This window comes from Molothrus ater, chromosome 16, assembly GCF_012460135.2.
Source record: "Molothrus ater isolate BHLD 08-10-18 breed brown headed cowbird chromosome 16, BPBGC_Mater_1.1, whole genome shotgun sequence".
Classification (NCBI taxonomy): Eukaryota; Metazoa; Chordata; class Aves; order Passeriformes; family Icteridae; genus Molothrus; species Molothrus ater.
In genome coordinates this window covers 2,804,794-2,818,228 of record NC_050493.2, presented here as the reverse complement: position 1 = coordinate 2,818,228, position 13,435 = coordinate 2,804,794, and the positions used below count along the sequence as shown (strand labels likewise).

The window sequence follows — 13,435 nt, the reverse complement described above, 5'->3', positions numbered from 1 at the left end:
TGAAGCTTTTGTTGTGACATGCTTCCACATCTCCAGTGGAATGAATGGCAGGGGGTTGGAATTTTGAGATCTCTAAACTCTCTTCCAACCCAAACCATTCCAGGATTCTATGATTCTGTCTTTCTCCTCCAGCCAGTTGATCTTCATATTTTACAGAGATCATACAATCCTTTGATATTTAGTAACAGATTTGATTATGTGGTTATTTCCAGTGACATGTTTCCTTCTCCTGTGTGTACGTTCTCCAGTGCTTGCTCAGTGCTCAGAGATCCTGACAGAGATTGGATCAGGTTGAAGCACAACAGGCAGAATTTGTTCAGTGGGTCTTGATATGCCAGGACAGGAATTCAGAGAAGTTTGGTTCAAGTTCTACTGCAGAATTTAATGTCTTTTTCAGCTTCCTCCATTTCAGCTGAGAGAATCAAACAGTGAGGTTGTTGCTGTGGATGATTACATGCTGTGTAGGTTTCTGGGTTTGAGAACATGCTGCATTGGTTTCTTCCTGACACCTGAGAGAGAAAAACAATTTCACAATGCAGATGGTCAATAAAAATGCTGAAATACAAAATTACAGATCTAAAAACTGGCATTTTCCATGACCTTGAAAGGAAAAAAAAGGCCTTTTTTTGTAGAGTGCTCCTGGGTCCTCATCTTGTGAAATGACTTACCAAAAGGTTCCAAACTACTCTCATGCAATGCAGAGATCCTTTCCTTTAACTCCCCTTTTCCTTTCCCCCACATTTATTTTAAATTTAAGCTTGTTGTGGGAGACAGTAAATCCATATAGATAGAAAAACCAGTGATAACCCAGTATCTTGGACGAGTTGTCTCCTCCCTCATTTTTGGAGCTTTTGTAAAGCTGTTGCTGTTTGCAGCATTACATTCATTCTAATTCAGAAGCTCTAGCACTAGGGGAGCTTATCTCTAGGTCTTGTATGTGTATCTTCCATGTTAATGTTGCTGCAGTTCTTAGTTTGTTTACAAAGATGAGACCCTGGAGCACTTCAGAATACAAGAGGCATCAGAGACTATTGCAGAATCTCATCATTGGGAGATCTAAGAACAATTCAGAGAAACATTTGTCAGGAATAACACAGGTACTGTTAATTCTGCATTGAGGTATAGGGACAGATCAGGTGATATCTCAAGAACTTCTGCAGCTGTTTCCTGTGCTTTTAGTGCAAGATTCAATGCATTTTTCAGTGGCTTGGTCAAAACCCCTCACTTTATTTTGTTTTGGAAACATGTTTCTTAATTCAAATTCAGAGGGAAGAGATACTTGCAATCCCTTGTCTTGCTTGAAACAGCTTCTCTATTTACACAGGCCATATGAAAAATTAACCTTAAGGGGTTTGTTTGTTTGTTTGTATTGCCAGATATTTTAGGATTGCTGACTCATTTTACCAAGCTGAGGGTGTGCACACAGGAGCCAATTGCCACCAAATCAGAAGGAGGAGAACTTAAAGGACATCAAGTGCTCCTGTCCTTCCTGTCTGTGTGCTTGGTCTTAGTCTGGGCATGCAGCCACTGCAAAGTAGTGACAGGCTGTAACCTCACAGCCCGCACCATCCAAGGAGATCACTTGCTTTGTGTGAAGTGCTCTTAGCCTCGAGAAACAGGAATAAAACCAATCCTAGCTGAGCAGTAGCCCTCAGAGAATCAGGAACACGGTGCTTGCACACTGCTGAGCACACAGAGCAACCCCAGGAAATGAAATCTCAGGGAGTGTGCCCTAAGGCAGGGAATGGGAACTCCTCTGGGCAGTGGAAAGGCTCCTGTTTTGGCATCATCAGTTTGGGAATTGGCTCAAAGATGTACATGTTGGAAGTATAGAGAGTACTTTGTGTGTCTGGCACACTGTGCACACTCAGGAGTCATTTCTGGCTCGGAGGTTTCATCTGAGCAGTAATAATATAAAATGATACACTTGGTGTTGGCTCATGCTCTTGGTAACTTGTTTGATGTGTTTGCTCCAGCGATGTCACTTGCCCTTAGGTTCTTCCAACAATATGTGTCCAAGTAGGATGTGTGGAAAGGCCAAGCTGTTGCTCTGGGGAAGGATCTGTAGTAAAGCCATCTTTGGTAGTCATTGCTTAGAGATGTCATTTTGCTCCTAAATCTGGCAAAGGACAACCTTTCTTGAATCTCATCTCCTTTTGTTGCTGGTTATTTCTGTGTCGTTGCTAGAAATTCTTTGTTTAAATAAGTTACAAACACATATCTCCTATGCTGAACCCTGGGTCCGGTGTTGTGTCAATGTTATGGAGTTGATTTTAAGTGAAGGTGCAGCACAATACAGGGACTCCATTGAGCTCCTCCAGAATTGATTTTAAACTGTCTTGTTAGGTGCAAACTTAAATTTTCCTTGACACACAGTAGTGACATGTGACACACGCATGTGAGACACAAAGGTAATGAATACCAGACCCCCTGGATCTCTTTGCATTATCCTGTGCCTCTTCTTGTGCATTACTAAATGGAGAGAGTGATGCATTGAGCCACAAATGCAGAAGCCCATGCACAGAATACCTATGCAGTCTAAAAATAACATTGAGGAGAGTTAGCAGCCCTCATTCCAGCAGCAGTTGTTACCTGTTCTCCAGCCTTGCCTGAGTGGCAGCAGGGCAGGTAATTTTGGTTTCCAGAGCCATGAGGCTGAGTAGGGATCCAGGAATGAGGATCTCATTCCTGCTCACTGCTCAGCCTGTGGCTTTTAGCCACCTGCCTGCATTGGGAGTTGGTCACAGGAGAGGGGATGAGGGGTGGCTGGTTTTGGGAGACTCTGACAGCTCCTGCATCCCTCTCGTGTTCTGGCACTGTCTGTGTGTCCTGGCCTGCTGTGAGCTGGGTGAAGCTGCTCACACACTCATTGCTGTGTGCAGGAGATGAGTTCAGTTCACCCTTTCTGTGACACCACTTTTGCAGTTGGCATCAGGTGGGCTGAGCTGTCTGTGGAAATGCCCTCACCTTCCTGCCAGAGCTGGGCTGAGTGCTTTGTACCAACTGTAATACCAGTCTGAGCAGTCTCAGGGTGAGACACAGGGAAGGATATCAAACACCTCTCCTGAGTTAGGTGCACTGGGCTGACAGAGCTGCCTTTGGAACCACTCCAACCACTCAGAGTCCCAAACTCCCTCATTGCAGTGTTTTCTAACTGAGACAATTATTTTTAATATCTAATTAAATTTTACTTCTTGTGAGCTCAGTCTTTTTTTATTATAGCTTTGGTAGGTCACAAGAGTTAATTACAGTCTCATTGTAGTGGCCTGTAACATACTTGAAAATTGTCAGCCTGGCTGTTCCTCCACCAACACTATCTGGTTTTAATTAATTAACTCAGCCAGTGGATTTTTCAGTTGTTTCTCCAGTCTCAAATATTAATTCCACACAAATTTTTACTCATGTTCTTGACTTTGCATAATTTCTTTTTAAAATGGGTGCTCAATTCCAGACACCATGCAGCTGAGGTTTACCTGTCACCAGAGCAGAATGACTTCCAGGCCTTCTATTCCTGTTAAGTTCCAAAATGCTGTTTGTAGAAGAACAGCTCAAGATTAAGTTGTTGAGGCTGAGTTACTGTAGCCATCGCTCCTTATTTTGTGTTTGTCTGCTTAATTTTTCCTTGTTTCCTACTTTGCAATTGTTTTTATTGAATTTAATTGATTTCAGATAGTTTCTGCCCTTTAACAAGTTGCTCTTGAGTTATTGTTTTGTCTTCCAATTACATTTGCACTGTCCTGATGTGGTTTGTCCCTTCTCTAAGTGTGTATTATGTGATGTCACTGAAGCTATTGAATAAGAATAGTGAATGCAAACAATTCCCTGTCAACTAAGAGGGGTGGGGGCAAACTAAATGCTGGAAAAACATATTTGGTGTCTCAGTAAGTGCTGTTGTTTCCATGTGGTGTGGATGAGCCAGGTCCTCTTCATGGATGTGCTAGAAAATGCATTAATCTCTGCTGCTGAACTGCTGCAAATCTCACTGTGCATCTCTCCTGGCAATGTAATGCAGGTGGGTTGTTGCCATTTGGTAACTTTTCATGGGTTTATGGATATTTTAATGGAGGAAAAAGAATAAAAACATTCACTTTTGAATGGCAATTCTAACACAACATAAAGAATAAATCTGGAAGTCTCCTAGGAATGCTGAGGTCACTCCAGAACTGCCCAGTTGCACACAAATATGCCAGAAATTATCCAAAAAAAGACTTGAAGTTGCCCTGTGAGCCTGAATAAAGTATTTGAACATGCTTTTAAGCGTTGGATTTAAATCAAAACACATAAGGTAAGATTTTTCTTGCAGACTGGGAAATATGATCGCTGTGTTGTTTTGTTTATTTTGAACCACTTAAAATCTGGAAGGTGGGAAATTAACTCTCTTTTAGAAAAACAAAACCACACTTGGCCAGGAACGAGTACCTTAGGAAAAGTGAGTACATGCCAAGCACCTGGTTGAGGTGCCAGCCTGCATTCAGGCTGGGACACATTCCCCTTTTGGGTCTGGTTGTCAGCTGCTCAGGTGGGGTGTGAATTGTGTCTGGATCCCACCTTTAACAGGACTGCCTGAGCCGGGTTTGCCTCGGGGTAGAGCTGTGTTAACAGTGAAACAGGTCAGTAAGGAGGATGAATTCCTCCAGCTCTGTACAGCAGTGACACACCAAGGCTGAGAACTTTGGGGTTTGATGATTCAGCCTTATAAACAGTCCTTGTCTTCTGGTGCTGCTGATACATCCAAGGAGGAATAATGACTATATTGTTTTCTCTCTACAGTTAATGGTTTTGCAGTACATGTGCCACTCATGGCATTTCTCCTTCCCTCCAGTGTAGCAGCTCCTGTAGTTGGACTCCAGGGTTCTCAACCAGATACAAACTCATGGACAGTTTCCTTTTGTACACATAAGCAAATTTTTTGCTATTGAGCAATCTGTAACTTCAATAGCAATAGAAAAAATGCAGTGATCCAGAAACTTTTAGCTGGAAATGGGAAAGTTAAAGATGGGGTTTCATTTAAAATTCAAACACTTCTTTTTCCTATGATGACTTTTTTCATTTCAGAAAGCCTTTTCTGATTTATTTGCATTTCTGCTGTGTAGGGGTGGCTAAACTTGTAGGTTTTGATGCAGTGCACAATGAAGTGTATCTAAAATAGTCCTATAATTTATTTTCTCTCTGTTTACACGAGTTATTTTTCATAGTCTTATGCTGACTGCTTCTGGACTCAGTGTCTTCTGTATTATTAGGACTTTCAGATGAAGGGGCTGGTTTTTATTTCATTCCTATCGATGACAAATGAAAATACTTATAGTTAAAACAGGAAAAAGAAATCCAAATTTTTATAACTATATTATCTAAATACAACGTCCTCTGTCATCCTCTCAGCCTTCCAAAACTGCAGCATTCAACATGACTTTTGAATCTTGATATGCACACACATATCTATGATATTCAAGAAATATTTTTAGATAATGGAGTGATACAGTGAAATATTCATGTATAGAATATAACATATGTAGAAAATTTTGTTTTCTAAATTAAGATGTATTGCTCTAGAACTCTATTCTGACTTGTGATTTAAAAGGCTTAGCTTAAAAGTTGGGTAGAGCAGCAGAGTGAGTGAAACACTCCAGGTTATGTCTGTTGGTGATTGAATAGCTCAGGGGGTGAGGTGGATGGGTGGTGGTGGTGGAACAGCTCAGGGAAGGTGGTTTGTTTCCAGAGGGATTTACAGTGATTCAAACTGAGCAGTGACTGACCTGGCAGCCCTGAATAGCTGGAGAAAAGGAGTCAAGTCAGAAAAATAAAAAAGAGGGAGCCATGAGCATGTTTTCACCTGGTTCAGCAGTAACCCAGCAAGGGCAGATTATTGCCCTGAGTGTTGATCTCCACTTCTTTAATCTGTCATGTAATCCCTTGCTTGGTATTGCTGTCAAAACTACTCTATTGAAAAAAAGATCTACTGATGAACCAATATTTTCTGCTTCCTCTTCTCCCTACCAAGATGATATTTTTCTTTCTGGGTAGATTGCGTGTTCTGTGTTGCTGGAAGTAGTTGAATTGTTCAGTTAGTTTTTAAGATCATGTGGTTGAAATTTCTTCATTCAATTTGGCTGTGGCAAAAGTTTCTGTAGCTTTTTCTTAAACAGTTGTCAAAACAATTTAATACCCAAATGTGTTATTGGTAAGTTTGTAAAAAATGTTCTGTAAGAACATCCAAAGAAAAAGTTATCATTCATTTGCCTCAGTGTTCCTTTTTACTGTGGGTTTCAGTCCCTGAGGAAGGATGCTTAGCTGAAGTGTTGGGGAATAAATTGACCAAACTGCATGGCTGGGGCTTTTTTGGTACTCACGTGATCATTGGTGTCACAGAATGTGATGAGTTTTCCTGTGTAGACTTGTAATTTCACATATCTGTATACTGCTGCTTTCTGAAATGAGTATTTTTGTATTAACATTTCAGAAGGGGTTAGCTTTGGAAAATAATTGCTGTCACTAACCCCATTAGCAAAACTGCTGCTCCAGGCATGCAGGTGGAACAGCAGCTCTGGGTCTGACTGGGCCACTGTTTGTGGCAGCTCCATTCAGGGCATGTGTGATATGTTCTACAGCCAAAACCTGAGAGCTGAGAGAATTTGGTTGTAGTTGTAGGTGCTGGGAAGTAGGGTCATCCTCTTTTGAAATACTTTCAGAAAGATGCTCTTAAATGTTGTTGCCAGCTCTTGTTGGATGGACATGGGATGAATACCCAAAATTATTCTAGAAATCTTCACTGCTGTGCTGCACTGTTTGTTTCCAAGTGTGATGTTGAACTGCCTTTAAATATTTCAGTGAGCTCTTCCTCAGCTTGCACTGACTTGTGACACTGTCTGATGGAGCTGCAGGGAAGCATCAACACCAGATGGAGAGCTGGGGGTAGGGGACAAGGATTGCTCTAAGGTGTTGCCAACCTGGGCTTCCTGTAGAGAGGATCTCAGGCTGGCTGTGCTTGGGTGCATCTGAATCATCTCCTGGTTGTCTCACCAAGGTGCATTGTCCACTGACTGCTGCTCTTCCTTCCAGAACCTTCATTCCACTAAATCCCAGGTTTCTGCATGGGAACATCCGTTCAGACTGGTTTGTTTGCTCTTTCCAGTCCCAGCCCAAGCCTGGGTTTAGAGGCAAACAGAACCTCCTCAGTGAGGGCAAGACTGGGTTTTCTGTATTTGATATTCATGTGTGGTCCTCTCATTTCCCTGCTTCCCCACCTCTAATAGCTGTAGAGTTGCATTTCATGGAGAAGTGGAATTTCCTTATCTTGTCTTGGATTTTTCATCTCCCCTGCGTGGGTGTACTGGCAGGACCAGTGCTCTGGATCTCCCTGCATCCCAGCAACCATTGTTGCCCAGTGTTGCAGATCTATTGCTTTGAGCAGTGGAAGAACAGAACCCACTCCTGGAAGAAGATGGAAGAATTGAAGCTGACAAAGGTAAGAACCCAGCCAGAACCCAGTCTTGAGACCAAATGTACAAAATTTCCCAGATGGGTTTCCCTGTGCTCAAGGCATTGCAAAAGTAGATTTCTTGCCTTTGCTTATGCCCTGCCTGCCCAGCTTTTGTCAGAATGAGAGGAGTGTCTGTATTCCATGCATGATGATTAAAGGATATTTCCTTCTTTTATGATTATACCATACATGACAATTTTGTCTTCTCAGCAACATTAATTGATTCCAATATTTACAATTGTATCAGCATGGTTCAGAGCTAAAACTTCTTTCCTGTGAAATACGTTTACCACAATAACACACATGCATGTGTAGAAAATATTAACTATCTCACAGGTTGCCCTTGCTCATTTTAGAACAATTCATAAGAAACAAAAATAAAGACAATGCTGTGAAGCACAGCAGAAGTTTGCAAAGTCCCAGAGCTTTGTTATTAGACTGTGACACTGTGTTCTGATTAGAGCCTGGTGGAGACCACTGTTGGTGCTCTAGCATGAATGGACTGCTGCATGTGAGGTTTTGGCACATTATTTTTCTGTTAATTTATGACCCACATGTTGCAATGCTTGACTGTTCCAGCCAGGCTTTGCCAGGCTTTATTAAAGGGGAGGGAATAGGTGTGGCAGGCACAAAGCTTTTACATTCTCAGTATGTTATTGACCAGAGTGCTGTACAGGCTTTAATTTTTAGCTGTTTTTCTTTCCAACAAAACTCATTATTCCCCATAAAAGTTAAGCACAAGAGGATGTGTTGTTCTGAGTTCTGTCAGCTCTTAAGTTTACCTACATCAAATTCTGATGTTTTCCAGTGTGCTGCAATTACTTATGCAGTACCTGAGCTGTAGTTCCTCATACCTGTTTCATTTCAAATACCAGTTTAAGAGACTGTACAGCAGTCATTGCTCCCACAAGGATAAGACTGATATGTGCTGCTTTCCTTTTTCTCTTTTCAACTGAGTAAGTTCTCATGTTTTGCTACAAATCACCATTGTCTGATTTTTATTGGGGTTTGGAGTATTCACATTTCAGTCTTGTCTGTTTTGCAGGTTGCTTTGTCTTGGTTCATTCAATTGAAGTCCCAGCACATGAATTGCTCCATTTAGATCCATGAAAAACTGACAGCAAAGACCAAGCAAGCAGAGTAAGCCAAGAACATTCTGAGTTTGATGCCTGAAACTGTCTCCTGGTGGCAACTTTAAGGAAGATTTGATTCTTGTGGTCACAGGGAAAGACGGTCCAGCCACAGGCATGTAATAAATGATGCTTAATAAATGATTCCAAAAAGCTGCCTTTATGTGTTTGCTTTTGTGACTGCTCTATTAGACACCAAAAAGTGCTAGGGGGAATCTCTAGATTTCCTACTGGTTTTCCTCTAGTTTTCTGTGCTGAACAGGCTGGCTTTGAAATCTGGTGCTAACCAGAGGGAGAAATAGGGAGAGAATAGAATCTTCTGCTTCTCAAAATGCATGTCAGGGAGCCTTCCAACCTCCTGTGAGCACAGCCTTGATTTGAATAAATCCAGTCAATTTTAAATGGCAGAAAACGAGGGGAGAGGTAGGCAAGAGGTACCAAAATGTTTCTCCACTTGCACAGCACGACCCCCCTCCTGTTGTGACATTGTTTGCAGAGACACAGACTGGGAATTGAAATAGGATTGTGGACCAAGCTGAAGCATCACACAGTATTTCAAGCTGCTCCAACAAATTAACTATTTAACACTCTGCTAATGTTGTGCACACACTTATTGCCTCCCAGCATGAGAATCAAACAAATAATTGCAACAAGCTTCTGCCCAGTAGAAGTCACTGTAATATAATGAGAAACTTTTTCCTGTGAGTACACAGAAGGAACAGGAAGCCGTTGGAAGCAGGTCGGTGCTGCTTTAGATACAGGAAAAAGGATCCAGGAGTGCTCTGTGTTCCTGCCTTCAGCTCCGGGTGCAGTCCAAGCTGCTGTGGTGCCTGTTCTCAGTGGTAACATAGCAACTGGACCACACCCCCTCCTGCTGCAGGATGCTAAAGAGCCCTTGGAGCACTATCTGCTGTACTGCACGGGAACTGCACCACTTCTAATTACCACAGCACTGCCAGCTGAGGGGTTTTTTCATCCCATGGAATAACAAGGAAATTCCTCGTTCTGTGACTAGTAATCCTGTTGTGATTTCTTTCAATGTTTCTGTAGTAATCCTATTTTTATTGCAGAAGAGGACTGTGTTGATTTTAAATCAATACCAGAGTTGTATCTATCGGTGCATTTTATCTCATTTCAAAGTAAGTTGTTGATTAAAAATAAGCATTCTTGGCCACCTGATGCTCTTCTTGTTTAGTGCTCCTGTATGGTGGTATTATGTTAATATTTTGGAAGAATACTCAAGGATTTGAGCATGTTTTTCTTCTCACTTAGACCTTGCAAAATGACTGAAAAGCTTTCCCCACTCCTAACCTCTCTTCTGTTGTGCAACAAAAGAGCTTTCCTTTAAGCATCTTGGTTTTCAAGCACAAGGAATCGTCTCTGGGCATTACTGAAGGTTTGACTTAAGGTGTGATGAATCCTCTTATGCCAAGTTGAATTTTTTGATGTATGCTGTAGATTAATGTTTAATTTACCTAAAAAGAGTGTGGAATTAGTGTTGTTCAGAGTTTCTTTTTTGAAAGTTGTTCTGTTCAGATCTTGGGTTTAAAATCTCAGAAGTCTGCATTGGATATCACAGCCTGACTTGGTTTGTTAGGGCTGCTTCCTTTGCTGCCTGTATTAGAAAGATGATGATTATAACAGTACAAGAACCTTGTTCTGGCTTCATGACCTGCATGGGGGAAAGCTTTTTAAGCAATCTGAAAACTTACTCACTGATGTCTTTAAATGTATTGGTTTCTTACTGTACTGACTTAGCAGTTGTTGTCATTGCACTTCGGTATCAGTCTTGGGGAGGGACATGTTTTGGTGACATGGGGCACAACAGCCATTGCAAAATAATGGTATTGGTGTTGCTGAACTTCTAGGTTTCCTTATTTCTTAGAATTTAAAAAATCCTAGTGTAGTTCAAAAAGCTTCTGCAGCTTCTTGTGACTTGAGTACCAAATTACCAATAGCCTCCCTGAACCAGTATAAAACTGTATTTGGAGCTGTGCATGTAATACAGTAAATCCATGGCAATATTGTGAAAACTATATAAAAATGCAAATCTACTGTTTTTTCAACTTGCTAATGCTTATGCATCCCCTCCCCCTTTCTGTCTTTATAGGTCTACGAGGGCTAATCAATCTTGGGAACACATGTTTTATGAACTGTATTGTCCAGGCACTTACCCACACTCCACTGCTGCGAGATTTCTTCCTCTCCGACAGGCACAAATGTGAAATGCAAAGCCCCAGCTCATGTCTGGTCTGTGAAATGTCTACGCTCTTTCAGGAGGTGAGTGCTGTTTGCCACAAAGCATCACCTTGCTACAGGTGCTGTTTCTTACCCCAAAAGGAATTGTGTTCTATTTGCAAATATAAAGGGAATGCAAGTCTTGTTTCCCCTCAAAATGTAGCAGAACAAAGCAGTAAAGATTGAGACCTGGCTGTCAAAAATACCCAGCTGCTGAAAGGGAAACTAATGGCTTTTAAGTCCTATTGTGAAGTCACCCTTGTTTAGGCAAAGCTGGTATTGGAAATAATTACAGTGCTGCCTGTTCTTCTGAGACTGATCTGGGAATCCTTAGTCTTAAAGATGAATGTGTGCTTTAATTAAAGGTGCAAGTTGTAACTGGAAAATATGTCATGAGCTCTTCAGGTGATAATGGGAGTGAGAATAAAGCAGTAGTATACATCCTTGTGGTTTAAGGTACTGGATTATGTAGGTCTGTATGAATATTTTAAAGATCTCAATTTAGTGCTTGTTCACCAGCAGAAACATCTTTTCTGTCATCTCTTACATGCCAACCCAGTAAGGGCCAGGAAGGAGGATAAAGAGAAGTGAATGTGTTGCTACAGTTTGTGTCTTCCCTGTACAAGCTGCACTTCTCTCCCTTTCCCACTCAGGAGCCTTGCTTTGTTTGCAGTGTGTCTTTTCTGTAGGTCTGGTTCCTGCTGTGTGAGACAAGCACAGGCTTTTCCTTAATAAATGGTCCAAGAGCTTTATTATCTGTCATAATTCCACGTCAGTATTGTAAGGACTGTGGGTGGACATGGGCTCCTAGTTTTAAGATGTCTTCCAAAACAAACCCAGTTTTGTGCCTTTCTCTCAGTGGTAGATCTGCTTTCTTGGTAAGTAAAATAAAACCAACCAAAAAACCAGAAAGAGCTTAGTGTACATGCTGTCATGGAGCATTTAAAATTGCTGGAGATGTCTGTACACAGAGCAGGTTTTCTGTGGATGTGCTGTCATGGAAGTTGATTCTGACAGGGACCAACCTAAAATAGCTTTACCTTTATCTTGTGATTTTCAATTTGATTTTACTCCGGTGCCTTTTTCACCAGAGATGATTCTTTTTGGTCACTGCAGGTGAGTTAAAGATACATAAAAGAAAGTAAAGCCCCTTTAGTTGTTCCAGTACAAAGTTGTTTTCTGCTTATACTCAAGACTTCTGAGGATTTGCAACATTTCATTCTGCTAATCAATCATTAGCTGTATATTATATTTCTTATTTTTTGTTCTATTTTTCAATTGTTCTGAGTCTGTCAGGAAAGGAGGGAAAAACAAAAGGCAGGCAGACCAATAGGTAGCAGCTGTAGGATTATTGAAACCAGATGTGCAGTTAAGTGGGGAAATATCACAATGCCTAGATAAAAAAATCAGTCATGGTATAGAAATACCAGTTTCTGTAGACTGTTAATAGAGAAACTTATTTCCTTCTTTAAAAATAAGGAACTATTATATTCTTGCTATCCTTTCATCAAATAGTGATATAAAGTCTCACACTGCTGAACATCACCACATTCTATTTACACATGCATTTTTTTTAAATCCCTTGGGAAAGGGGAAATGAGTGTTACATTACAGATTGAGAGGCTGCAGGAAAGATCAAGGCTCTCTAGGTAATGATTTTTGTTTCCCTTTTTGTGTGTAGAGCCCTGTTGATGGCTCAGGATGCCTTTTCCTCTACTGTGAGCATGGAACAAAGAACAGGCTGTTAACCAAAATGGGGCTTAAACACAGCATTTGTGTTATTGTGTTAGTTTCAATTGTAATCAAGTTTCATTTCATACACAACTTTGGGAAGCTCAGCCTTCATTTTCAAGTCAAAATTCATGCCTACACTTGCATTAGTTCTATTAATTAAATGTTCTGCAACATGAGGGTGTATGGATGAGGGAACAGCCATATCTGTGACACCAGACTGTGCAGACAGCAATAGTCCCTGTCCTTATTTCACATTAAATACTGCAGCCATGTGCTGTGGGAGGACACAGAAAGTGACTCAACCTCCTAGAAGTAAAACTGGAGCTTAATCCTCCTAAGCAAAGCTGTTGGGTCTGTAACCAACTTGGTATATTTAAACTCAAAAGCAGTAAATACCTTGTTGTGCTTCTGGCTCTGTCAGCACCCATTGTACAGTTCTGTTCCCAGTGAGTTTTAATTTCTTTGCATTCAGAATTAAAACAAAAATCTGGCAATTTTTGGAGCAGACTGGTTATGTTTCATGTCCCAGCTCTATGCAGTGGTTGAAGTGAAGATTCTGTCACTGCCTTTGCAGAGCTGAGGTCTGAGCAAAGGAAGGCAAACCAGGAGATCTCAGTGCTATGGCTGAGAATTCCTTTGTAATTGAATTACCAGGGAAACTTTGATTCAGGTTCTGTCTTGTTTCTACATAGCTTTCCCACCAGGATTAACTGGTGTGGTTATCCCAAAGCATCTTACCCAGGGACAAACAATCAGGGCAAGGGTTAATTTCATCTCCCCTCCACCCTTCTTTTCTGAAGGTGTGATCTTAGGCAAATGGAATGCCAGGGGATCTGGAGAGTGCCTGAGTGGGAGC

General features: G+C 41.3%; 1 protein-coding gene and 1 long non-coding RNA gene across 3 annotated transcripts in view; both read left to right on the top strand.

Annotated features, from left to right (window-relative positions):
- USP22 (ubiquitin specific peptidase 22) overlaps positions 1-13,435 on the top strand; it is an 88,592-nt gene that overhangs the window by 53,872 nt on the left and 21,285 nt on the right. For both annotated transcript variants that reach the window (XM_036392299.2, XM_036392298.2), the window contains one exon: positions 10,718-10,887. In XM_036392299.2, the coding sequence (XP_036248192.1) occupies positions 10,718-10,887 (170 nt within the window). The remainder of the gene's footprint in view (positions 1-10,717; positions 10,888-13,435) is intronic.
- On the top strand, positions 6,901-8,770 carry LOC118692458 (uncharacterized). The gene is made up of 2 exons (XR_004981150.1): positions 6,901-7,462; positions 8,523-8,770. It is a non-coding gene; the product is annotated as an uncharacterized LOC118692458 (long non-coding RNA).